Source organism: Haematobia irritans, chromosome 1 (assembly GCF_050003625.1).
Source record: "Haematobia irritans isolate KBUSLIRL chromosome 1, ASM5000362v1, whole genome shotgun sequence".
Classification (NCBI taxonomy): Eukaryota; Metazoa; Arthropoda; class Insecta; order Diptera; family Muscidae; genus Haematobia; species Haematobia irritans.
The window spans coordinates 66,919,086-66,944,274 of NC_134397.1; the positions used below are offsets into that span (position 1 = coordinate 66,919,086).

At 32.4% G+C, this 25,189-nt stretch overlaps 1 protein-coding gene across 2 annotated transcripts in view; it reads left to right on the top strand.

Moving 5' to 3' along the window:
* The window catches only part of LOC142221117 (rho guanine nucleotide exchange factor 17), a 189,288-nt gene that overhangs the window by 146,392 nt on the left and 17,707 nt on the right, over nt 1-25,189 (top strand). The window contains exons 1-5 of one of the 2 annotated variants that reach the window (XM_075290667.1): nt 19,339-19,651; nt 19,796-20,056; nt 20,126-20,316; nt 22,757-23,107; nt 23,291-23,385. In XM_075290667.1, the coding sequence (XP_075146782.1) occupies nt 19,358-19,651; nt 19,796-20,056; nt 20,126-20,316; nt 22,757-23,107; nt 23,291-23,385 (1,192 nt within the window). In that variant the 5' untranslated portion in view covers nt 19,339-19,357. Of the gene's footprint in view, nt 1-19,338; nt 19,652-19,795; nt 20,057-20,125; nt 20,317-22,756; nt 23,108-23,290; nt 23,386-25,189 lie in introns of those variants that run through there. The other variant, XM_075290666.1, reaches the window with a different exon arrangement.

Genomic DNA, 25,189 nt, shown 5'->3' on the forward strand with positions numbered 1-25,189 from the left:
TTAGTAAAAAGAAAATTTCTTTCATGTTAGGAAACCCAATATCAAAATCTGTATTCGATCATAGACAATATATTCGGAACACCTATTTATGGTCCTAAGAAACCTCAGGAAAATTGGATTAAAACTACGTTTTCTGGAAGCTCAAGAAGTAAAATCGGGACACCGGTCTATATTGGAGCTATAGAAAACCATGGACCGATACACACCATATTCGGCACACTTATTAGGGTCTTAAAGTACCTCTAGATTTCTAATTTCAGGGAAAGCGCATAGAAAATTCAATTTCTAGAAGCCCAAGAAGTAAAATCGTGGGATCGGTCTATATGGGGACTATACCAAAACATTGACCAATACACCCCTCCAATTTCAGCAGCGTTGTCAGAATTGTTTCACCAAAAACCGCTAGATTTGCCCAAAAAAATAGCTAAAAAAGCTAAAAAATTCTAAAAAATAGCTAGAAGAAAGCTAAATTCTTTTGTATCAAAAGTCACATTTTTGATTGAAATTTAACAAACTTAAAGGCTTTATTTAACTTACAATGCATATTATTTTCATTTGCATTGCATATTAGCTCTGTTTGCGTATTTGATACATTTTGATTACTATCACAAATTTTTTACTGGAAGTCCTTCGTTTTGTGGGAGCTACCTTCCCAACACCTCTATTTTATTTACTTGTTATTTTAAAATATTAAATGATCTGAGCATGCTTTGGATTTGGTAAAAAAAATGATTTGTCATTTTTTTAAATAAAATTTTAGTTTGGTTTTGAAATTGTGAAAAATTCGAAATACATTACTTTTATTTAAATTGTAGAAAATACCTATAGTTTACATTTCCCAGTAAAAACATTTTCCTTTTCTTCATGAGCTATCAAAGTGCTTTAAAAACGTGCTAACGCCAACTTAAATTTCCAAATTCAGACTCGACTTCAAGTAGAAATTATTGTATACATACGTTTTTAAAATAAAGTGTTGAAAAACATCTTCTATTTTTGAACGCTATTTTGGTTTGTGGTTAAGATGCAAAAACTCCTCACATTTAAAGACTATTTCATTAATTCTTCCTTCTTTCATGAAAACATACCCATTTTTAAGTTAAATCACTTAATTATAAGGACAAAACGACTTTATCGTCTTTTGGACAAGGAAAACAGTTTATATAAAAGAAATTCACCAATGGTATTATAACCAAAATTCGCGTTCGTATTTTAAGGAGACGACAATATTTTTTCAGTGCACAAAGCTATTCACATCTACTATTTTAATTTAGTAATATCGTAATAACTTTAGAATATTATAATAACATAAAAAGGATAAACGAGTCAAATGATAATATTCCCAATAATTTACTGACAGTTTATCTAACAAATTTGTATGGTAAAAGTAGATTTAAAGTTTACGATAACTTTTTATGTATATAATGAAAAAACTTTACAACAAGGTGTATTTGCTACAAAAATGCCCGCATAATGGCTGGACTCATTATTAATGTTTCAACTGAGCTTTGAAATATGTGGAAACCCTTATACTTGCAGCAAGGCTTAGATAAAAACGCCGATTTATCCATATTTCAATAGAAACATGTCGAAAATAAAAAAAGCCAAAAATAGCTAAAAGGGTCATGAAAAAAAGCCAGAAAAAAGCTAAAAGCTAAATGCATTTTTTCCCCGCTAAACGTCTTCAAAAAAAGCCAAATCTAGCGGGAAAAAAGCTAAATTGGCAACGCTGAATTTCAGGCAAATCGGATAGAAAATAGGAGCGATTTTTTTCTCATGAGCGGGAGCGTAGCGGAGCGAAAAAATTGACCGCTCCGGATCCCTGCACGAGGTCTACTTTTTTACTAACTAACGCCTAATTTGCATGTTGCAAATGATACTCCTTTTACTGGCATCCCTTCTCATTTAGATGTCAATATTGAAAAAATAGATTTTTGTTTCTTCTATAATACCACAATCAATTGTTATGTGATGATGTAAGTGCTTCTACTAGTTCCACATCCGGTAACAGCTTTTTGTAGTATATGGAGCCGATGAATGAGTGCCCAGGATTTGGAAAGTTGTCGAATGTATTTTGTTTTCACTATGGGTTCCTTGAATAAACACTGAATGCAACCGAAAGCCACAATCAAAACTTACACTGAAAAAAGCATCGCAGGTTCCGAATATTTTGTCTTTACATTAATGATTTTCGTATTGACTTGGAGTCAAAGACTAAGGCTACATTTAAGATATAATTCTCTTTTAAATACAAGTTTTGTGTACTGGATATTAGGAAATTTGGATTTATTCGTTTTTTTTCTGTTTGTTTCAGCTAATGCGCTATCAAAGTCCTTTTAATTTTCCAAATTAAGACTCGACTTCAAGAAAAATTATGCTATGTTTCAAGTAAAAATCGTCTTTGAAATTAATTATTGGAAAACTTCTTCTATTTTAAACGATTTTTTGCTTCGTAGTCAAGATGCAAAAAAAAAAACAACAAGTTACATAAAGTTTGAAGAATGTTTCAGAATTATTAAAGCCAAGTTGACCTTAGTCAAACAAATATTTCTTTTATGCAAAGATACCCATTTTTAAGTCGAATCACTTAATTATAAGGACAAAATGAATTCATTGAAAAGTTTATCGACTTATATCAGAGAAATGTGTCTTCTATGTTAAGCAAAACATGTAAATATTCGTACTTTAAGGATAAGATATCTTTGCCATATTTTTTTTTTTAGTGTACTACTACAACTTCCCCACATCTATGGATATGGCAATGGCTACATGAGTCTCTTCGTGACATTGGTTGTGACAGTAGCTACTATGGCCAGATGACTGCAGCAAGGTCCTTTCAAGTTATTTTGTTACATTACAGAATTTGTTTTGGTTTTTGCTTTTCTTCAGCTTCCCAGCTTGAGAGCGTTTACAATTGTTCTTGAGAATAATGAAGGAAAAAACCTAAGAGAAAAAATAAATAAAATAGGAATAAAAAAATACAACAATAAAATGAATGAAAGTTAAGGTTAGCATCAATGCTAATGCATCATTGCTAGGAAATTTAATGCTCTCACTCTGTATCCATGAAATTTCTCAGACATCAGCTTAAGGACAAAGTTTTCACTTTCATTTTTCATGTGTAAAGTGGTTTCCTTGAAAGGTCTTTAATTTGATTTTATGTTACAAAATTTTGAACTTTCACATTGTGTTCATTAGTTTTTGGAGCAACAATATACGAAATTGAGTGTGAGTTTTTCTATAGTTTTTATAACATCTTTGTGGTGGTTGATTGATGTTGATGCCATTAATAATAAATTTAAATAAGTTTTTGTTTTGGGAGGGGACAAAGGACAATAAAATTAGCTAGAGAAATAATATTAGGAAATTTTTAAGAGTTCCATTGCATATTCTTCATTAGGTGTAATGGAATATAAAAATATTATAAATATAATATACAAATATTGAAAACTGTAAATGTACAAATTATGTATACAAATATATTGATATTCCGCTCCAAGAAGTACTTGATTGATTCTCTATCGTCTGCATTGTGACCACTCAAATTAAACTTCATTCCTACCATGTTTTGCAAACTTCTACATCTATAGAAAATTTTATTTCTACAGAAAATTTTGTCAACATTTTATTTTTATAGACAATTTGGCCAAAATTTTATTTCGTTAGAGAATTTTCTAAAAATTTTATTTCTATAGGAAATTTTGCCAAATTTTTGTTTTATAGAAAATTTTGCCAAAATTTTATTTCTATAATAATTTTTGTCAGAGCTTTTAATTTGTCAAAACTGTTAATTTAAATTTTTAAGAAAATTTTGTCAAAATTTTATTTCTATAGAAAATTTTGTCCAAATTTTACTTCTATAGAAAATTTTGTTTCTATAGAAAATTTTGTCTATATTTTATTTTTATAGACAATTTTGTCAAAATTTTATTTCTATACAAAATTTTGGTAAAAAATGTATTTCTATAGAAAATTTTGTCAAAATTTTTGTTTTATTGAAAATTTTGTCAAAATTTTATTTCGACAGAAAATTTTGCTAAAAATTTTATTTTTAAAAAAATTTTGTCAAAACTCTATTTCTATAGAAAATTTCGTCATGATTTTATTTCTATAGAAAATTCTGTCAAGATTTTAATTCTATAGAAAATTTTGTATAGATTTTATTTCGATAGAAAATTTTGCTAAAAAATTTATTTCTATAGAAAATTTTGCTAAAAAATTTATTTCTATAGAAAATTTTGTAAAAAGATGCGACGTCTTTAAAATAATGACAATTTTTGGAAACTATCTAGGCTCTATAAAATTAAAATTACTATACAGATCTCACTCATCGAATTTTCGTAGAATTTTCGAAATAAAGTTTTTTTTCAAAACTTTATTTCGATAGAAAACTTTACTAAAAATTTCTTTCTATAGAAAATTTTGTCAAAATTTTAGTTCTATAGAAAATTTTATTTCTACAGAAAATTTTGTCAACATTTTATTTTTATAGACAATTTGGTCAAAATTTTATTTCGTTAGAGAATTTTCTAAAAATGTTATTTCTATAGGAAATTTTGCAAATGTTTGTTTTATAGAAAATTTTGTCAAAATTTTATTTCTATAATAATTTTTGTCAAAACTTTTAATTTGTCAAAACTTTTAATTTAAATTTTTAAGAAAATTTTGTCAAAATTTTATTTCTATAGAAGTTTTTGTCCAAATTTTATTTCTATAGAAAATTTTGTCAACATTTTGTTTCTATAGAAAATTTTGTCAGCATTTTATTTTTATAGACAATTTTGTCAAAATGTTATTTCTATAGAAAATTTTGCTAAAAATTTTATTTCTATAGAAAATTTTGTCAAAATTTTGTTTTATGGAAAATGTTGTCAAATTTTATTTCTAAAATAATTTTTGTCGAAATTTTATTTCGATAGAAATAAAATTTCTATAGAAATAACATTTTGACAATTTTGTCAAAATGTTATTTCTATAGAAAATTTTGCTAAAAATTTTATTTCTATAGAAAATTTTGTCAAAATTTTGTTTTATAGAAAATGTTGTCAAATTTTATTTCTAAAATAATTTTTGTCGAAATTTTATTTTCAAGAAAATTTTGCTAAAAATTTTATTTTTAAGAAAATTTTGTCAAAATTTTATTTCTATAGAAAATTTTGTCATGAGTTTATTTCTATAGAAAATTCTGTCAAGATTTATTTCTATAGAAAATTTTTCTAAAAAAATTATTTCTATAGAAAATTTTGCTAAAAAATTTATTTCTATAGAAATTTTTTTAAAAATATTATTTCTATAGATTTTTTTTCTTCAAAATTTTATATCTTTATTTCTATAGAAAATTTTGTCAAAATGTTATTTCTAAAGAAAATTTTGTCAAAATTTCATTTTTATAGAAAATTTATTTCTATTGAAAAATGTGTAAACATTTTATTTCTATAGAAAATTTTGTAAAAGTTTTGTTTGTTATTGTTGGCTTCTCTTCAATCGTTATTGTTGTTTTTTTGTTTTTTTGATCTCAGCTTAAAGCCATGCATTGACTAAACTACAAGTGTAGCTTAACCAACAGAGGAAAAGTATGCTTGTCAAATTTATTTGGGCAAAGCCCTATAGACTGCAAGATGGTTGGATGTACGGCTGTTTCGGAATTACCACATTCCTCATCAGCATCCTCTACTTGCAGCAAAACTATCAACCAATTATCAGAATAAATTCGGGTAATTCACTCAACCCAACGTGAACTACACTTGAACCTCCCGAAAAAGGGTTTGATAGTCGGCTACTGCCTAAACAAATTTGCCAGCATATCTCTTTTCCTTTGCCAAACTCAAATCATCGATTTATATGTATTTGGCTGGGTTTGTTTTTGAGCGTGCTTCCTCTATCTTCATTCGTTTTGTTTGTTATTGTTGGCTTCTCTTCAATCGTTATTGTTGTTTTTTTGTTTTTTGATCTAATTTCTTAATTTCTATAGATTTTTTTTTCAAAATTTTATATCTATAGAAAATTTTGCCAAAACTTTATTTCTTTAGAAAATTTTGTCAAAATGTTATTTCTATAGAAAATTTTGTCAAAATTTTATTTTTATGGGAAATTTTATTTCTATAGAAAATTTTGCAAAAACTGTATTTTTATAGAAAAGTTTGTAAAAATTTTATTTCTAAAGAAAATTTTGTCAAAATTTATTTCTAAAGAAAATTTTGAGACAATTTTATTTTTGAAGAAAATTTTGTCAATTTTTTATTTCTATAGAAAATTTTGCTAAAAATTTTATTTCTATCGAAAATTTTGCTAAAAATTTTATTTCTATGGAAAATTTTGTCAAAATTTTATTTCTATAGAAAATTTTGTCAAAATTTTATTTCTATAGAAAATTTTGTCAAAATTTTATTTCTATAGAAAATTTTGCTAAAAATTGTATTTCTATAAGAAATTTTGTCAAAATTGTTGTTTTGTAGCAAATTTTGTCAAAATTTTGTTTCTATAATAATTTTTATCAAAATTTTATTTCGGTAGAAAATTTTGCTAAAATTTTATTCCTATAGAAAATTTTGTTCTAAGAAGACTTTGTCAAAATTTTAGTTCTATAGGAAATTTTGTCAAGATTTTATTTCTATAGGAAATTGTGTCAAAATTTTTCTTCTATACAAAATTTTGTCAAAATTTTATTTCTATAAAATGTTATTGGTTAAGCTACACTTGTAGTTTAGTCAATGCATGGTTTTATGCATGGTTTTTTTTACAATTTTGTCAAAATTTTAATTCTATAGAAATTTTTGTTAAAAATTTTATTTCGACTGAAAATTTTCTTAAAATTTTGTTTCTATAGATATAAAATTTTTCAAAATTTTATATATATAGAAAATTTGTCAACATTTGATTTCTACATAATTTTTGTCAAAATTTTATTTCTGTAGAAATGTTTGCTAAAAATTTTATTTCTATAGAAAATTTTGTCAAAATTTTATTTCTATATAAAGTTTTGTAAAAATTTTATTTATATAGTCAAAATTGTACACCTATAGAAAATTTTTGCAAAATTGTATATCTATAGTAAATTTTGTCAAAATTTCTATTCTATAGAAGATTTTGCTAAACATTTTATTTCGATAGAAAATTTTGCTTAAAATTTTATTGCTATAGAAAATTTTGTCAAAATTTTATTTCTATAGAAAATGTTGTTAAAATTTTATTTCCATAGAACATTTTGCTAAAAATGTTATTTCTATAGAAAAATGTGTTAATATTTTATTTCTATAGAAAATTTTGTTAAAACTTTATTTCCATAGTAAATTTTGTCAAAATTTTATTTATGTAGGAAAAATTCCCAAATTTTAATTGTATAGAATATTTGTGAAGTACCTTTTAATTGGAGACGAATGGTTTGCAAATTCTACAAAAAACATCGAAAATTCCACCAATCTACCAAAACATTAAAAAATCTACCATATTTGGTACAAACGGAATTAGTATACCCTGCATCCTATGGTGAAGGGTATAGAAATACACGAAAAATTAAAAATTCTTTAAATAATTCCGAGCCTATATTTAAAGCTGTTCTTATATGCTGCTATATGAGAATAGCACTTATCTCTCTACAATTTGCTAAGGAGCTCAAGCTTCTCTACTTTTTTAGTTTCTCCTATATTCTCTACTTTTTCTTATTCGTTAATATTAAAGATATTTTGAAACAAATTTTTATGTACGCTTTAAGACGCTCACTGTATATATGAGTGTAATTGTGATTTTAAATTTATGAAAATCTTTTTGTTCTTCTTATTTGCTTAATTGCATTTACTTAAAAAGATTCTCAAATAAAATTTCAATTCTAATCAACATTTAACATGAAAATATAATTATTCTATTTTTGTGTGAAAAAAAAATACCAAGAACTAAATTTAATATTCATTCTACATCACCCTGTATCAACATTTAAGTGTATTATCTCTAAACACGAAAGGTTTATTTAAATTTCCGGTTGCATTTTATTTCCATTTGGATTCCTTGCAGTCTTAGGTCGATGATGATAAAATGAAAGGCATGACTAAGATGCTTTTATCGACCCACTTACGCTTCAGTAGGCAAAATAAATTGCAATCTGTGAATAAAACTATGGAAGAATACACTATTTCTCTCTCAGACACACACATACATACATACACACACACACTGAAATAACTAAGCACATAATATGCCTGCAGAATGATAGGACGAAAATATAGGCTCAAATGCATAAGCAGATCCGTAGCGCAAAGAGAACTAAAGAGGATTATACTTTACGACATATGTAGATGTAACAAAGAGAAAGGTATAATTTGTTGGGATTGATGCCACGGTTGTCAATCGATTTAAAAATATTCTAGTAAAATGTTTAGAAAATTCTACCAAAAATTACCAAATTTAAAAATATCTCATTTTAAAGTTTTTGGTCAAATTTTGGTGGTTATCCCTTGAATCCCTTGAACGTTGCTACATCTACAAAAAGGGAAAATTTACAGTGTAGTGTCACAGTAGACTTCAATAGTCTGTGGCTGTCTAAAAATGGCCTACGAGTAACACGAAAATTAAGAATTTTTAACAAGTAAATACACAGTGGACAAAAAATGTTTGTTTCTCTCAAATAAAGTTTCTTTACATCGGCTCGTGAGCTCCCAAATCTATGTTATAAAAATATAACTGTTTGCATTGCTTGTGTGTTGATGGCTATAGCCTTAAGGAGGTCCAATATTGATTATTTACAAAACAATCCGACTTAGAGATCAATATCAACTGCTTGTGCCAATAGCGATACTTTTTCCCTAAATATGCAAAATATCCATATTGTATGAGATTTAAGTAGAGGTCGAAAAGAAATCGATCAGGCGAAGAGTTCTTACAAACAATGTCATATAGCCCCTACCCATTTTTTCCCCTCATCCCCCGACGACGCCACTGATTCTATGCTATGCATAATACATAATAGGTGATAAAGCAGCCTATATGCATAGTCACTTGTATAGATTTCTCTTTATATTTGTGTTGACATGTGTATCTACTTTGGTTTTAGTAGGGCTTAGGATTTTGCCTTACCATTACTCGAGTGGAAGAGACACCAGATGCCCATTATTTTTTTTTTTTGCTAAGATTCTAAGCTCATTTTTCATTACTTTGAGTACAATAATGACTAATAGTGAAGGGCAATTTAAAAACTATCACATGCTATTGAATATTGAAGAGAAACATGCTGTTGTGTGATGTAAGTAGATAACTGAAGGTGTAACGAGGCCAGATATAGTATCCCAGTATAAAAATGTATGAAATTGTTCCACAAACACTCTAAAAGGGAAACAAGTATATGTTATACGGCCGTAAGTTCGGTCATGCCGAATCTAATGTACCCTCCACCATGGATTACGTAGAAACTTCTACTAAAGACTGTCATCCACAATCGAATTACTGGGGTTGCGGTAACACTTGCCGATGGCAAGGTACCTTAAAACTTCTTAACACTGTCTTCCCAATTGTAAGTTAGTTACGGGGTATATATTATACAAAAACAAGTATATACGGCCGTAAGTTCGGCCAGGCCGAATCTTATGTACGCTCCACCATGGATAGCGTAGAAACTTCTACGAAAGAATGTCATCCACAATCGAATTACTTGGGTTGTGATATCTTAAAACTTCTTAACATCGTTTTCTAAATTGTAAGTTAGCCCATACGTCGTATATATTAGACAAAAAAGTTATGTATATGTAAGTCTACAAATAATTACGAATCGATATGGACTTTTTGGACGATACGCAGAGAGCCAGCATTGAAATATGGGAGTCGCTTATGTGGGGGCTATATACAATTATGAACTTGATATGGACCAATTTTTTTGTTATTGGGGATCGATTTATCTGAGGACTATATATAACTATAGACCGATATGGACCTAGTTAGGCATGGCCATATACAAGCACAATGTACCAAATTTCAACTGACTCGGATGAAATTTGCTCTTCCAAGAGGCTCCAAAACCAAATCTCGGGATCGGTTTATATGGGGGCTATATATTATTATTGACTGATATGGACCACTTTTGGCATGGTTGTTAAATATCATATACTACCACCACGTACCAAATTTCAACCAGATCGGATGAATTTTGCTTCTCCATAAGGCACGGGAGGTCAAATCTGGGGATCGGTTTATATGGGAACTATATATAATTATGGACTGATATGAACCAATTCCTGCATGGTTGTTGGATACAATATACTAACATCACGTACCAAATTTCAACCGAATGGGATGAATTTTGCTCTTCCAAGGGGCTCCGGAGGTCTAATCTGGGGATCGGTTTATATGGGGCCTATATAATTATGGACCGATGTGGACCAATTTTTGCATGGGTGTTTGAGGCCACATATTAACACCACGTACCAAATTTGAACTAAATCAGATGAATTTTGTCTTCCAAGAGGCTCCGGAGGTCAAATCTGGTGATCGCTTTATATTGGGGCTATATATAATTATGGACCGATGTGGACCAATTTTTGCATGGTTGTTAGAGACCATATACTAACACTATGTACCAAATTTCAGTCGGATCGGATGAAAATTGCTTCTTTTAGAGGCTCTGCAAACCAAATCGGTTGATCGGTTTATATGGGGGATATATATATAATTATGGACCGATGTGGACCAATTTTTGCATGGTTGTTAGAGACCATATACTAACACCATGTACCAAATTTCAGCCGGATCGGATGAAATTTGCCTCTCTTAGAGGCCTCGCAAGCCAAATTTGGGGGTCCGTTTATATGGGGGCTATACGTAAATTTGGACCGATATGGCCCATTTACAATACCATCCGACCTACATCAATAACAACTACTTGTGCCAAGTTTCAAGTCGATAGCTTGTTTCGTTCGGAAGTTAGCGTGATTTCAACAGACGGACGGACGGACATGCTCAGATCGACTCAGAATTTCACCTCGACCCAGAATATATATACTTTATGGGGTCTTAGATCAATATTTCGATGTGTTACAAACGGAATGACAAAGTTAATCCTATGGTGGAGGGTATAAAAAAAGCCGATTAAATTAAATAGTTCAGTTTGACAAAATTTTCTATAGAAATAAAATTTTGACAAGTTTTTCTATGGACCAATTTGTGTGGGATTGGCGATCGGCTATATATAACTATAGACCGATATGGACCAATTTTTGCATGGTTATTAGATACCGTATACTTACACCACGTATCAAATTTCTACCGGGTCAGATGAATTTTGCTTCTCCAATAGGTTCCGGAGGTCAAATCTGGGGATCGATTTATATGAGGGCTATATATAATTATGAACCGACATGGACCAATTTTTGCATTGTTGTTAGAGACGATATACTAACATCACGTACCAAATTCGAACCGGATCGTATGAAATTTGCTCTTCCAAGAGGCTCCGGAGTTCAAATCTGGGGATCGGAGACCATATACTAACACCATGTACCAAATTTCAGCCAGATCGGATAAAAAATGCTTCTCTTAGAGGCTCCGCAAACCAAATCTTTGGGTCCGTTCATATGGGGGCTATACGTAAAAGTGGTCCGATATGGCCCATTTGCAATACCATCCGACCTATATCAATAACAACTACTTATGCCAAGTTTCAGGTCGACAGCTTGTTTTGTTCGGAAGTTAGCGTGATTTCAATAGACGGACGGGCGGACGGACGGGCGTACGGACGGGCATGCTTAGATCGACTCAGAGTGTCACCATGACCCAGAATATACTTTATGGAGTCTTGGAGCAATATTTCAATGTGTTACCCTTTTATAACCTCCACATATCGTATGGTGGAGGGTATAAAAATGATCGAATTTAAGGATTATTTCAATATAATTGAAATATTTTTCCACGCGCAAACAAATAATTCTTTCTAAATTTTAGACAAACAAATATCGCTTTCCATTTGCTTTTCGCTGTAAGGTAGTTTATTTGGGCAAAACGTATAAGCGTTTATTATTTTACAGACGTAAACGTTTATTATTTTACAGAACGTAAACACAATTTCATAAAGACTAAATGGGGGTATTAGGATCGAATTTAGCCGCTAAAATCGCCCTTTTCACGATTACTTCTCTTTTATAATCGATTTTAAACTTTATAGAAATTTGCTTTGGGCTATTCCTCATTACGTAATATTAAAATTTGCATCGAAGAGTTATAATTTTATACTTTTTTACTGATTTATTTTTGATTTTAGGGGCTAGGTTAGTTGGTAGCCCAATGTATGAGACCCGTGTGGTTAGTGTGTTATTTTTGAAGAAATTCAAAAAAATCTACCAAAAACGTTTTTGGTCCACGTTTTCCAAACTTTTTTTCTTCGAGTGCATTTTGATAGTACAAATTAACTTCAGTTAAATATAATTTTCGTTAATGTAAACATACCCACTTTAAAGTCGAATCTCCTAACTCTAAGGCCAAAACTCCTTAATTGAAAATTGTATCGACCTCAGTCCTATAACTAGAAAACATTTCCATCTTCTATGCTAAGTAAAACTTCAATAGTTTTTTTTAAGTGTAGTGATGCTTCGTCCAATTTTTTGCGAACGTTTCCGTTTCACGGGTGTGGATTGCAATTTTTTTTCCATTATAACTTTAAGTAAAAATTTAATTTGAGACCAATCACAAAGTTCTATATAGGATGCATAACGATTACTTCCACAGGTAGTATGTATGGATCCTCACCTTGTGAATCCTTTTGAATCAATTTTCTGGACGCCCTCTGCTGAATAAAATTCCTGGGTCCAGTCTTCCTTTTTGACGGTCCATAGGTCTCCGGATACAATCAGGGAGGCATAGAGTCCCTCCAAGTTTCTTCATCGTCATCGCAGGTATTTTTTCCAATCCGCTTTAATTGTAGACTTTAGTCTTTGATTGTTGTATATTGTTTGGGCTTGGCAAAACATCCCAAAAGATACTCGATAGGGTTTGGATCGAGGACAAGCATGGGCCATTGGTCTGTAACGTGAATGGGAGAATTATCTTGTTGAAAAGTCCATGTTTCACGATATAATTCATCCGTAAAATTTTGTAATTGCGTTCATTTTAGGGGGAGAAAACATATTTTTTGTGCTACTAAACGAGTCCATATTGTAAGGGATATATACCTAGAGAGAAGTTCACCACTGTGGTATAACAATGGACTGAATAGTCTAAGTAAACCTGATACATCGGGCTGCCACCTGCAGTTTGTGTCAATTACAAAAAGAACTGATGCACAGAAAAAATTAATAGGGCCACTAAATTGAAATAATTGATCTTTATTTTGATTAAAATATGATAAACTCACTTAATCTTTTAATAGATTTGAATCTTTTGGAATTTTCTTTTCAATAACTCAATTAATAAAATCCATTCACCGCCTTTCTCCAATAAAAATAAAATAATAATTAAAATATGTAGCCTCATTTGGAGGTAAATTGCTTGGTTCCCATATCCAACAATCATGAGAATAAGTTTTAGCAGTTTTTATACCCTGCTCCACACTGTGGAACAGGGTATTATAAGTTAGTGCATATGTTTGCAACACCCAGAAGGAGACGAGATAGACACATGGTGTCTTTGGCAAAAATGCTCAGGGTGGGCTCCTGAGTCGATACAGCCATGTCCGTGAACACATTTTTGTTATCAAATTCTAGGTCGCAGTTTTAGTCCAATCGACTTCAAATTTGGCACAAGTATGTGTTTTGGCTCAGAATAGATCCCTATTGATTTTGGAACAAATCGGTTCAGATTTAGATATAGCTCTCATATATATATTTCGCGCGATATGGACTTATATGGCTCCTGAAGCCAGAGTTTTACCCTAATTTACATAAAATTTTGCACAAGAAGAACAATTAGTACTATAGTCAAGTGTGCCAAATTTTATTGAAATCGGTTCAGATTTAGATATAGCTCCCATATATGTCTTTCGCCCGATATGTACTAATACGTTCCCAGAAGCCAGAGTTTTACCCCAATTTGGTTGAAATTTTGCACAGGGAGTAGAATTAGCATTGTTGCTATGCGTGCCAAATTTGGTTGAAATCGGTTCAGATTTAGATATTGCTCCCATATATATGTTTTTCTGATTTCGACAAAAATAGTCAAAATACCAACATTTTCCTTGTAAAATCGCCACTGCTTAGTCGAAAAGTTGTAAAAATGACTCTAATTTTCCTAAACTTCTAATGCATATATATCGAGCGATAAATCATAAATAAACTTTTTCGAAGTTTCCTTAAAATTGCTTCAGATTTAAACGTTTCCCATATTTATACCCTTCACCACTACTGTGGTACAGGGTATAATAAGTTTGTGCATTTGTATGTAACGCCAAGAAGGAAAAGTCTGAGACCCATCGTTTAGTATACCGATCGTCTTAGAATTAAATTCTGAGTCGATTTAGCGATGTCCGTCTGTCTGTCTGTCTGTCTGTCTGTCTGTCTGTCCGTCTGTCTGTCTGTTGATGTATTTTTGTGTGCAAAGTACAACTCGCAGTTTTAGTCCGATTGTCCTAAAATTTGGTATAGGGTGCTGTTTCGGCTCAAACACGATCCCTATTGATTTTGGAAAAAATCGGTTCAGATTTAGATATAGGTGCCATATATATTTTTCACCGATCTGGTCATAATTGGCGTGTATAATAACCGATCTTCCTCAAATTCCGTACATCCGAATATTTTATGAGTCTCGAAAAACTTGCAAAATATCAGCCAAATCGGTTCAGATTTAGATATAGCTCCCATATATAGCTTTCACCCGATTTACACTCATTTGCCCACAGAGGCCAATTTTTTGCTCCGATTTAGTTGAAATTTTGCACAGGGAGTAAAATTAGCATTGTAGCTATGCGTGTCAAATTTGGTTGAAATCGGTTCAGATTTAGATATAGCTCCCATATATAGCTTTCGCCCGATTTACACTCATATGACCACAGAGGCCAATTTTTTGCTCCGATTTAGTTGACATTTTGCACAGGGAGTAGAATTAGCATTGTAGCTATGCGTGCCAAATTTGGTTGAAATCGGTTCAGATTTAGATATAGCTCCCATATATAGCTTTCGCCCGATTTACACTCATATGACCACAGAGGCCAATTTTTTGCTCCGATTTAGTTGAAATTTTGCACAGGGAGTAGAATTAGCATTGTAGCTATGCGTGCTAAATTTGGTTGAAATCGGTTCAGATTTAGATATAGCACCCATATATAGCTTTCGCCCGATTTACACTCTTATGACCATAGAGGCCAATTTTTAACCCCGATTTAGTTGAAATTTTGCACAAGGGGTTGAATTAGCATTGTTGCTATGCGTGCCAAATTTGGTTGAAATCGGTTCAGATTTAGATATAGCTCCCATATATATGTTTTTCTGATTTCGACAAAAATGGTCAAAATACCAACATTTTCCATGTAAAATCGCCACTGTTTAGTCGAAAAGTTGTAAAAATTACTCTATTTTTCCTTAACTTCTAATTCATATATATCGAGCGATAAATCATAAATAAACTTTTGCGAAGTTTTCTTAAAATTGCTCCAGATTTAAATGTTTCCCATATTTTTATACCCTTCACCACTACTGTGGTACAGGGTATAATAAGTTTGTGCATTTGTATGTAACGCCAAGAAGGAAAAGTCTGAGACCCATCGTTTAGTATACCGATCGTCTTAGAATTAAATTCTGAGTCGATTTAGCGATGTCCGTCTATCTGTCTGTCTGTCCGTCTGTCTGTCTGTCTGTTGATGTATTTTTGTGTGCAAAGTACAGCTCGCAGTTTTAGTCCGATTGTCCTAAAATTTGGTATAGGGTCCTGTTTCGGCTCAAAGACGATCCCTATTGATTTTGGAAAAAATCGGTTCAGATTTAGATATAGCTGCCATATATATTTTTCACCGATCTGGTCATAATTGGCGTGTATATCAACCGATCTTCCTCAAATTCCGTACATCCGAATATTTTATGAGTCTCGAAAAACTTGCAAAATATCAGCCAAATCGGTTCAGATTTAGATATAGCTCCCATATATAGCTTTCGCCCGATTTACACTCATTTGCCCACAGAGGCCAATTTTTTGCTCCGATTTAGTTGAAATTTTGCACAGGGAGTAGAATTAGCATTGTAGCTATGCGTGTCAAATTTGGTTGAAATCGGTTCAGATTTAGATATAGCTCCCGTATATAGCTTTCGCCCGATTTACACTCAAATGACCACAGAGGCCAATTTTGTGCTCCGATTTAGTTGAAATTTTGCACAGGGAGTATAATTAGCATTGTAGCTATGCGTGCCAAATTTGGTTGAAATCGGTTCAGATTTAGATATAGCTCCCATATATAGCTTTCGCCCGATTTACACTCATATGACCACAGAGGCCAATTTTTTGCTCCGATTTAGTTGACATTTTGCACAGGGAGTAGAATTAGCATTGTAGCTATGCGTGCCAAATTTGGTTGAAATCGGTTCAGATTTAGATATATCTCCCATATATAGCTTTCGCCCGATTTGCACTCATATGACCGTAGAGGCCAATTTTTAACTCCGATTTAGTTGAAATTTTACACAGGGAGTAGAATTAGCATTGTAGCTATGCGTGCCAAATTTGGTTGAAATCGGTTCAGATTTAGATATAGCTCCCATATATATGTTTTTCTGATTTCGACAAAAATGGTCAAAATACCAACATTTTCCTTGTAAAATCGCCACTGCTTAGTCGAAAAGTTGTAAAAATGACTCTAATTTTCCTAAACTTCTAATGCATATATATCGAGCGATAAATCATAAATAAACTTTTGCGAAGTTTTCTTAAAATTGCTCCATATTTAAATGTTTCCCATATTTATACCCTTCACCACTACTGTGGTACAGGGTATAATAAGTTTGTGCATTTGTATGTAACGCCAAGAAGGAAAAGTCTGAGACCCATCGTTTAGTATACCGATCGTCTTAGAATTAAATTCTGAGTCGATTTAGCGATGTCCGTCTGTCTGTCTGTCTGTCTGTCTGTCTGTCTGTCTGTCTGTCCGTCTGTCTGTCTGTCTGTTGATGTATTTTTGTGTGCAAAGTACAGCTCGCAGTTTTAGTCCGATTGTCCTAAAATTTGGTATAGGGTCCTGTTGCGGCTCAAAGACGATCCCTATTGATTTTGGAAAAAATCGGTTCAGATTTAGATATAGCGGCCATATATATTTTTCACCGATCTGGTCATAATTGGCGTGTATATCAACCGATCTTCCTCAAATTCCGTACATCCGAATATTTTATGAGTCTCGAAAAACTTGCAAAATATCAGCCAAATCGGTTCAGATTTAGATATAGCTCCCATATATAGCTTTCGCCCGATTTACACTCATTTGCCCACAGAGGCCAATTTTTTGCTCCGATTTAGTTGAAATTTTGCACAGGGAGTAGAATTAGCATTATAGCTATGTGTGTCAAATTTGGTTGAAATCGGTTCAGATTTAGATATAGCTCCCGTATATAGCTTTCGCCCGATTTACACTCAAATGACCACAGAGGCCAATTTTTTGCTCCGATTTAGTTGAAATTTTGCACAGGGAGTATAATTAGCATTGTAGCTATGCGTGCCAAATTTGGTTGAAATCGGTTCAGATTTAGATATAGCTCCCATATATAGCTTTCGCCCGATTTACACTCATATGACCACAGAGGCCAATTTTTTGCTCCGATTTAGTTGACATTTTGCACAGGGAGTAGAATTAGCATTGTAGCTATGCGTGCCAAATTTGGTTGAAATCGGTTCAGATTTAGATATATCTCCCATATATAGCTTTCGCCCGATTTGCACTCATATGACCGTAGAGGCCAATTTTTAACTCCGATTTAGTTGAAATTTTACACAGGGAGTAGAATTAGCATTGTAGCTATGCGTGCCAAATTTGGTTGAAATCGGTTCAGATTTAGATATAGCTCCCATATATATGTTTTTCTGATTTCGACAAAAATGGTCAAAATACCAACATTTTCCTTGTAAAATCGCCACTGCTTAGTCGAAAAGTTGTAAAAATGACTCTAATTTTCCTAAACTTCTAATGCATATATATCGAGCGATAAATCATAAATAAACTTTTGCGAAGTTTTCTTAAAATTGCTCCATATTTAAATGTTTCCCATATTTTTTTACTAACATTGTGTTCCACCCTAGTGCATTAGCCGACTTAAATTTTGAGTCTATAGATTTTGTAGAAGTCTATCAAATTCTGTCCAGATCGAGTGATATTTAAATGTATGTATTTGGGACAAACCTTTATATATAGCCCCAACACATGTGACGGATGTGATATGGTATCGAAAATTTAGATCTACAAAGTGGTGCAGGGTATAATATAGTCGGCCCCGCCCGACTTTAGACTTTCCTTACTTGTTTTTTACTAACATTGTATTCCACCCTAGTGCATTAGCCGACTTAAATTTTGAGTCTATAGATTTTGTAGAAGTCTATCAAATTCTTCCAGATCGAGTGATATTTAAATGTATGTATTTGGGACAAACCTTTATCTATAGCCCCCAACACATTTGACGGATGTGATATGGTATCGAAAATTTAGATCCACAAAGTGGTGCAGGGTATAATATAGTCGGCCCCGCCCGACTTAAGACTTTCCTTACTTGTTTTTTAATTCAATTCGAAAAAATATTGGTGATATTTTTTCTTTTATGATTCCCAGTGTGTAGACAACTCTCTCTACTTTCTAGTCTCTCAACTTCTCCCTCTCTTTCTCAAACTCTTTTCTCGGTTATAATTTCCCATAGATTATTTTTCTCTTTTCTCCGGTCCTCTATTCTTCTATTTTTCATTCTCAACAACAGTGTTCTTCATCTCTAAAACCAATTTAGAGTTTTATTATAGGGCTTAGCACTTACACACGCACACTTCACACACACTTATGCACTCATTTCCGTTTCCTTTGTTTTTTATTAAACTAGAGCTCATCAAAGAAACAATGCTGTTAAATTATTTGTAAAATAAATTTAATTAAAAACATAATAATAAAAAAAAACAAAACAAAACAAAAAACAATTAAACATAAGAAACAAATATATTAACAAAACCAATTAAAAAACAAAAAAACTAAACAATTAACCTAAATTAAAAACAAAAATAAAACAAAGTGCTACAAAATTCTCCACATATATATCACATCAATTATCATTGGATTACACCTTTTAAAACTATAAAAAAAAAATCAAACCACCACTAATTAACAAAAAATAAAAAGCAAATCAAAACATACAACAACAATTAAAAATTCCCTAAATTAAATTTGGGACACTCGAAATCTGAAAAGCTTCATTCAAAATTATTTATCCAAGATTTTTTGAACAAAATGACACACAATCGTGAAAATTTACGCTTAAGTTTGCACGATTTGCAACAGACCACCACAGCACCCATAAATTCATCATCCAGTTCATCCAGTGTCTCACAATCCATGTCAGTGATAGCTAACCAGGCCATTACAACAGTGGCCAATAAATTCACCAAGGGAGGGTATCAGAATGACAAATGTGAACGTTTGAAAAAAATGACATCGATAACATGTTCCGATTCTGAAGATGATTCCGAACGACGAATACAATTGGAGGGTAATGGAAAATGGCAATTAGGTGGATATGAAGGTGTAAGTCTAAGCAATTAAAACAAAAGGGTTCCAAGTTTTTTCTTTTTATAATTTTAGCATTTATTATTTTTTAAATTTAAGTAAAACACAATGCTTTTTTTGAAACGATTATAAAAATATATTTTTATGTTTTTCTTATTTTAGGATACCCGCACTCACATAGTCCATGAAATATTCCACAATGAACAATCCTATGTGGAATCTCTGCAGACCATGGTTAATCGTTATCTGAAGGCCTTAAAATCTCCGGAACATGCTGGTGTTCTTGAGACCCGAACTATAGATGAGATCTTTTTCATGGTTCCTGATATCCTCGAAATTCATGAGAAATTCCTAACAGAATTAAAAAATCGTTTGGATAATTGGGATCCACAACAAAAAGTTGGCGATGCCTTTATGGAAACGGTATATTTCTCATTAAATTTATTTGTAAAATTTGTTTTTAATGTGTTGTCATTTTTTGTCCAATTTTAGTTTTCCAAACTTGAAGTTTTAGAAGTCTACACATCATTTGTAAATAATTGCAGTCGTGCCAAAAATGCCATACGTACCAGCAAACATCAACGACCCTCATTTGCCAAATTTTTGGAGACCACAGCGCGTGAGCATAAAGGCAAATTGACATTGGACTATTTGCTGATAAAGCCGGTACAAAAGTTTCCAAAGTAAGTCCAACTAAATGAGCTTTTAAACTCGTTAAGGTATTAAGCCAAGGGCTACAATATCTTCCTTGACAGTGTTGCCGTTGTGATACTTAAATGGCAAATGTGCCACCCTTTTCAAGTGTTGATATTTTTCCGCCACTAAATGGTATATTTTATTAGTTTTTATGCCAAATTTTTGTCACGTTGTGCCCCCTTTGTTTAATTCTTTTTTTTACTGTAATTTATATTTTATTAATTTTTGATTATAAATTCGAATGTGATTGGTGTTTTATGAAAAAAAATTAATTCAATTTGAAAAAAGTGATTTTACCTTTTAAAATTATTGTGTCACCTTTTATTGCGAGTGACACTTTTTATGCCACTCTTTAAAAATTCACAGCAGACCCGCGGAATAGATGTCAATTGAAAAATCTATTAAGGAGTGCCACAGTATTTGGGAGCTTATTTCGCAGAGTATTAAATGTGTTTACCAAATTGGCGTCAAAATAGATCACAACTGTGGCTACAAGATACTCGGTAATTAAAATTAGGAGATCTATAAGGGGCAGCCAAAATAGTTGGGAGTTTATTTCGTATTTTTACGGTATACGAAAACTGAAATATAACCGGAGTATTTTTTTTTTGTAGGCTTAATATTCATCCACGTATATCCAAGTCCAAAAGTTCGGCAGAACCAAATTTGGCACTGGTCTTAATCAACCTAAAATTCCAAATTTAGATAGAAAATTTTGTCAAAATTTTATTCTATAGACAATTGTGTCAAAATTTTATTTTTATTGAAAATATATTTCTATAGGTAATTTTGATAAAATCTTATTTCTACAGAAAAGTTCATCAACATTTTATTTCTATAAAAATTTTGTAAAAATTTTACTTTTATAGAAAATTTTGTCAAAACTTTATTTCTGTAGAAAATTTCGTTAATATTTTATTTCTATAAAAAATTTTGTGAGAAATTTATTTCTATTGAAAATTTCAGAAGTACCTCTTACCCCCATTTTCATGAAGCTCCGTTAGTGCTACGTTAGCTAACGATTTTTGCGTATACATTCAAAATGCCAGTTAGAAACTTAACCGTCAATGCCAGTTAGAAACTTAACACGTCCGTTCTATTCAACCGTCGAACGGAACGGACGTGTTTTTCAATAGCGGATAAACTCATCGTAATAGGTTCCTACTAAAACTTTCAAGTGTGGTGGGAAATTAAGCCACCATGCAGCGAAATTCCAAGTCATCCACTGGGTTGCTAACTTCAGGGCCCAGTGGACGGGTATCGACTGGAGTTATAAATCTGGGCAATGACCAAGAGTTAGGCCCAATTAGTCGACATGTAGACGGGTCGACAGGTGGCGACACTCTGACAAGTCGAACTTTTTCTAAGGTAACGACATCAAAAGGAGGTAATCCTTCACGAACGAGAGTCAAGGAACGCAGAAATACTTTGTTTATTCTAAAGAAGTTAGGATCAGTCGACCCAAGCACGCTGTCGGCTAAACAAAGCGATTCCTTAAAATGGGCTCAAGGAATTCTTGAAACTGGAAAAAGGCGAAAGATCGCCGGATGAGTTGCCATCCTCCAAAAGATCGTTTGCCTCAGTTGCTAAAGACAGCCTTGTGATGGCTATCATTAATAAAGGAGAATTGGACGGTATGGTTCCAAAGCAAAAATGGGGGGAAATTGAGAATGCTCTGTCTGTCGTCTACTCACAGGTGCTGGAAAAGTTTCCCGGCCCAGATCCTCCATCCATTTTGTATCGACTATAAGAAGGATGCCCCTTATCTTTAGAATGAGTCACCTCTTAGTTGGGTAACACAATGGGAACCACCGTGATTGAATGACATTTCTCAACATGTCCCCGAACACTTAGTTTCAACCAAACACCAAGAATTTTTTTCAGCAGCGGATTATTCCCTCTCAGCAATGCTAGTGAAATTTCTGAGTGTTTCAAAGTTGATCTAAGTAGTTTCATCGCAATGTGGAACGCCTTGTCATTCCCGCCTTGGATACAAAGAATCTTGAGATCAATGCCAGTTTCAATTAACCACCAAGTTTTTCAGCGGATTATCTCGTCTTTGTAATGACGGTAATATTTCTGTTTCTTTAAGTGGTTTCATCGCAATGTGGAACGCCGTTAGAACTCGGTTATAAAAAGGAGGTTCCTTGTCATTGAGCTAAACATAGAAGCGGGCTGCACTCAGTGAAAAAAAGAGAAGTTCACCAGTGTGGTATGACAATGGACTTCATTGCTTGAAATATCGGGATGCCACTATAACTAACCTATCCTAACATAACTTAATAGAGATGCTAAACTATGTATGTCATAGTAAGAATTCTTCATTCCTAGCCCAAGATGTTTATACATCAAATAATTACCCACTTTTATTTCTTTTTCTATATATAATAAATATTAAAAAATTTGTTTTGTTTTCTCTTTTTTTAGTTATGAACTTCTCTTTCAAAGACTTATCAAGCACACCGATCATGATCATCCCGATCAGAAGCATTTACAAGATGTTCTCAAACTGGTGCATGACATCCTTGTGCATATCAATTGCAAAGAGCGTGAGATATTGGAAAATGGTCAACGGGAAGCAACATTACGGGAGTTAGAAGGTGTAATTGAGGGTATAACAGATCTCACAGCACCAGATCGACAATTTTTACTCTTTGACTTGGTAACAATGCCTTCGGGGCAAGGAGCCCGCAAAGAAAGGGGATTCTTTTTGTTCAACGATTTGTTGGTATTGACAAGTATTAAGAAACGTAGCGGTACCATAAGAAAACCTAATACGTAAGTAGTGGAGATAATGTTGTACATACAAGGAGAGAAAGTATATTTCCATAACCGCATTGATGGCTTTCACTTTTTTGCTGGTGAATATTTTGCATGATGTTTGTTGTTATGGGATACCTTCTCTTTGCGTAAACTTTATCTTATACTTACTAATTTGTTGTTTGTATTTTTCTACCCTAGAACAACATGCCCCGGAACCGTAGCTTCAACATTGGATACCAACAAATATAAATTTCTCACTAAAATTTCACTGGATTGTTTAGAAATTGTTAAGAGTAAGTGAATACTAATATTTGTAGAGAATTTTTAAACTATCATTGAGAGAGCACATTTAAATTCGATCTCATGAAGAGCATTCGTAGTAGAGATTTTAATTAGGGTGTCAAAATGACCGGTTGTGTTTTCCAAAAAGAGGTTTTCGGTTTATACGAAAAAAAAAACAAATGGTTTTTATTTTTTATTTTGCCCAAAACCGGTTAACCGAGTAAAAATTAAAAATTCTTTGAAATACAATGAACATTGAACAAAATAAGTTGAGGAGAAATTCATACTGCAGTTTTAAAAAGAGGCAGATCTCAACAGGATACATTAGGATCAGAGATGGTCTGTCGTAACTGTAAGGTATTTGACATACATTTACGACGTATTTTACCATACGTCAAAAACGTCGTAAACCTTCTTATAATACTCAGTTTTTGACAATATAAGAATTTGTACAGTATACTTTTTTTTTAGAATATTGCCTTTCATTATTAAAAAAAACACCTTTTCACCAAAGAAAAATGCTAACCTTCGTAAAATACTTAGTTTTTTTGCAATATAAATATTTTTTGTAAAAAAAATGCTAACCTTCGTAAATTACTCAGTTTTTTGCAATGTAAGTATTTTTTGTACAGTAGACGTTTTTAGCACCATTTATGGCTTACTTGATTGGAGAAGGCGTTTTCCTTTTCCTTATAAAAAATAGTAAATATAGACGTACTACTGCCATTTAGATTTCACATAGCCGTATTAAAATTGGAGTTATTAATATATTTAAATCTGCGTGGTTGGAATTTTGCATGTCTACACGTTTTACCTAAATCCGATTTTTGCCACAACAATTTTCACAGTTTCAGCAATTTGAAACCGCGTTGAATTCAAACGTTTATGTCTGAAAATCGTGCAAATTGCTTTTGAGTAAAAATTTCAAAATATTATTATAAAAAAAATCTAAAATACTTCAATAGGACGTTTTCATGTCTTAGGATACTAAAAATAGTTTTTGAAATCAAAATCCAATGATCCTGTAATTGTTTTTGACATTTACTACGTTTTTACGTTTTATACAGGTATATGACGTTTTCGACGTTTACAACTTTTTGACAGTAGAAAACCCAAAAACTTGCTATTCGGACCACCTCTGATTACGATACTGTAGCTGAAGTGGTGAGAAGCTTCAAGATTAATCTCGAAGTTCGACTACCTCCCACGGCAGACCAGCGTAGGTTTGGGCCAACTGATATCAGGCAAGTGCTGCCGCCTCAATTCCTATCTGTCAGTGGTTGATAGCAGCATAACATAGTTGACGTGTGTGCCATCTGCGACCAAGGGCCACATGACACGCTCCACATTTTTGCTTGCACAGCTAAACCTACCCGAGTTACTACCAGATAACTCTGGGCGTATCTTAGTCACAGAGTTCCTTAATCTGGATACAGGCTGATGTACTAAAGCACAAAACAAAAAATAGTCGGCCCCTGAATCGATCTAGCCATGTCCATTTGTCCGTATCTTAGTCACAGAGTTCCTTAATCTGGATACAGGCTGATGTACTAAAGCACAAAACAAAAACTGGTCGGCCCCTGAATCGATCTAGCCATGTCCATTTGTCCGTACGGCCGTGTATCTGTGAACACATATTTCTAATCGAAGACTATGTCACTGTTTTAGTCCAATCGACTTCAAATTTGGCACAAGTTTCTGTTTTGGGTCAGAAGAGAACCCTATTGATTTTAGAAGAAATTGGTTCAAATTTAGATAAAGGCCTGTGAATATGTGCGTGAAGATAAATTGTAAATTTAACTAGTCGAGACACAA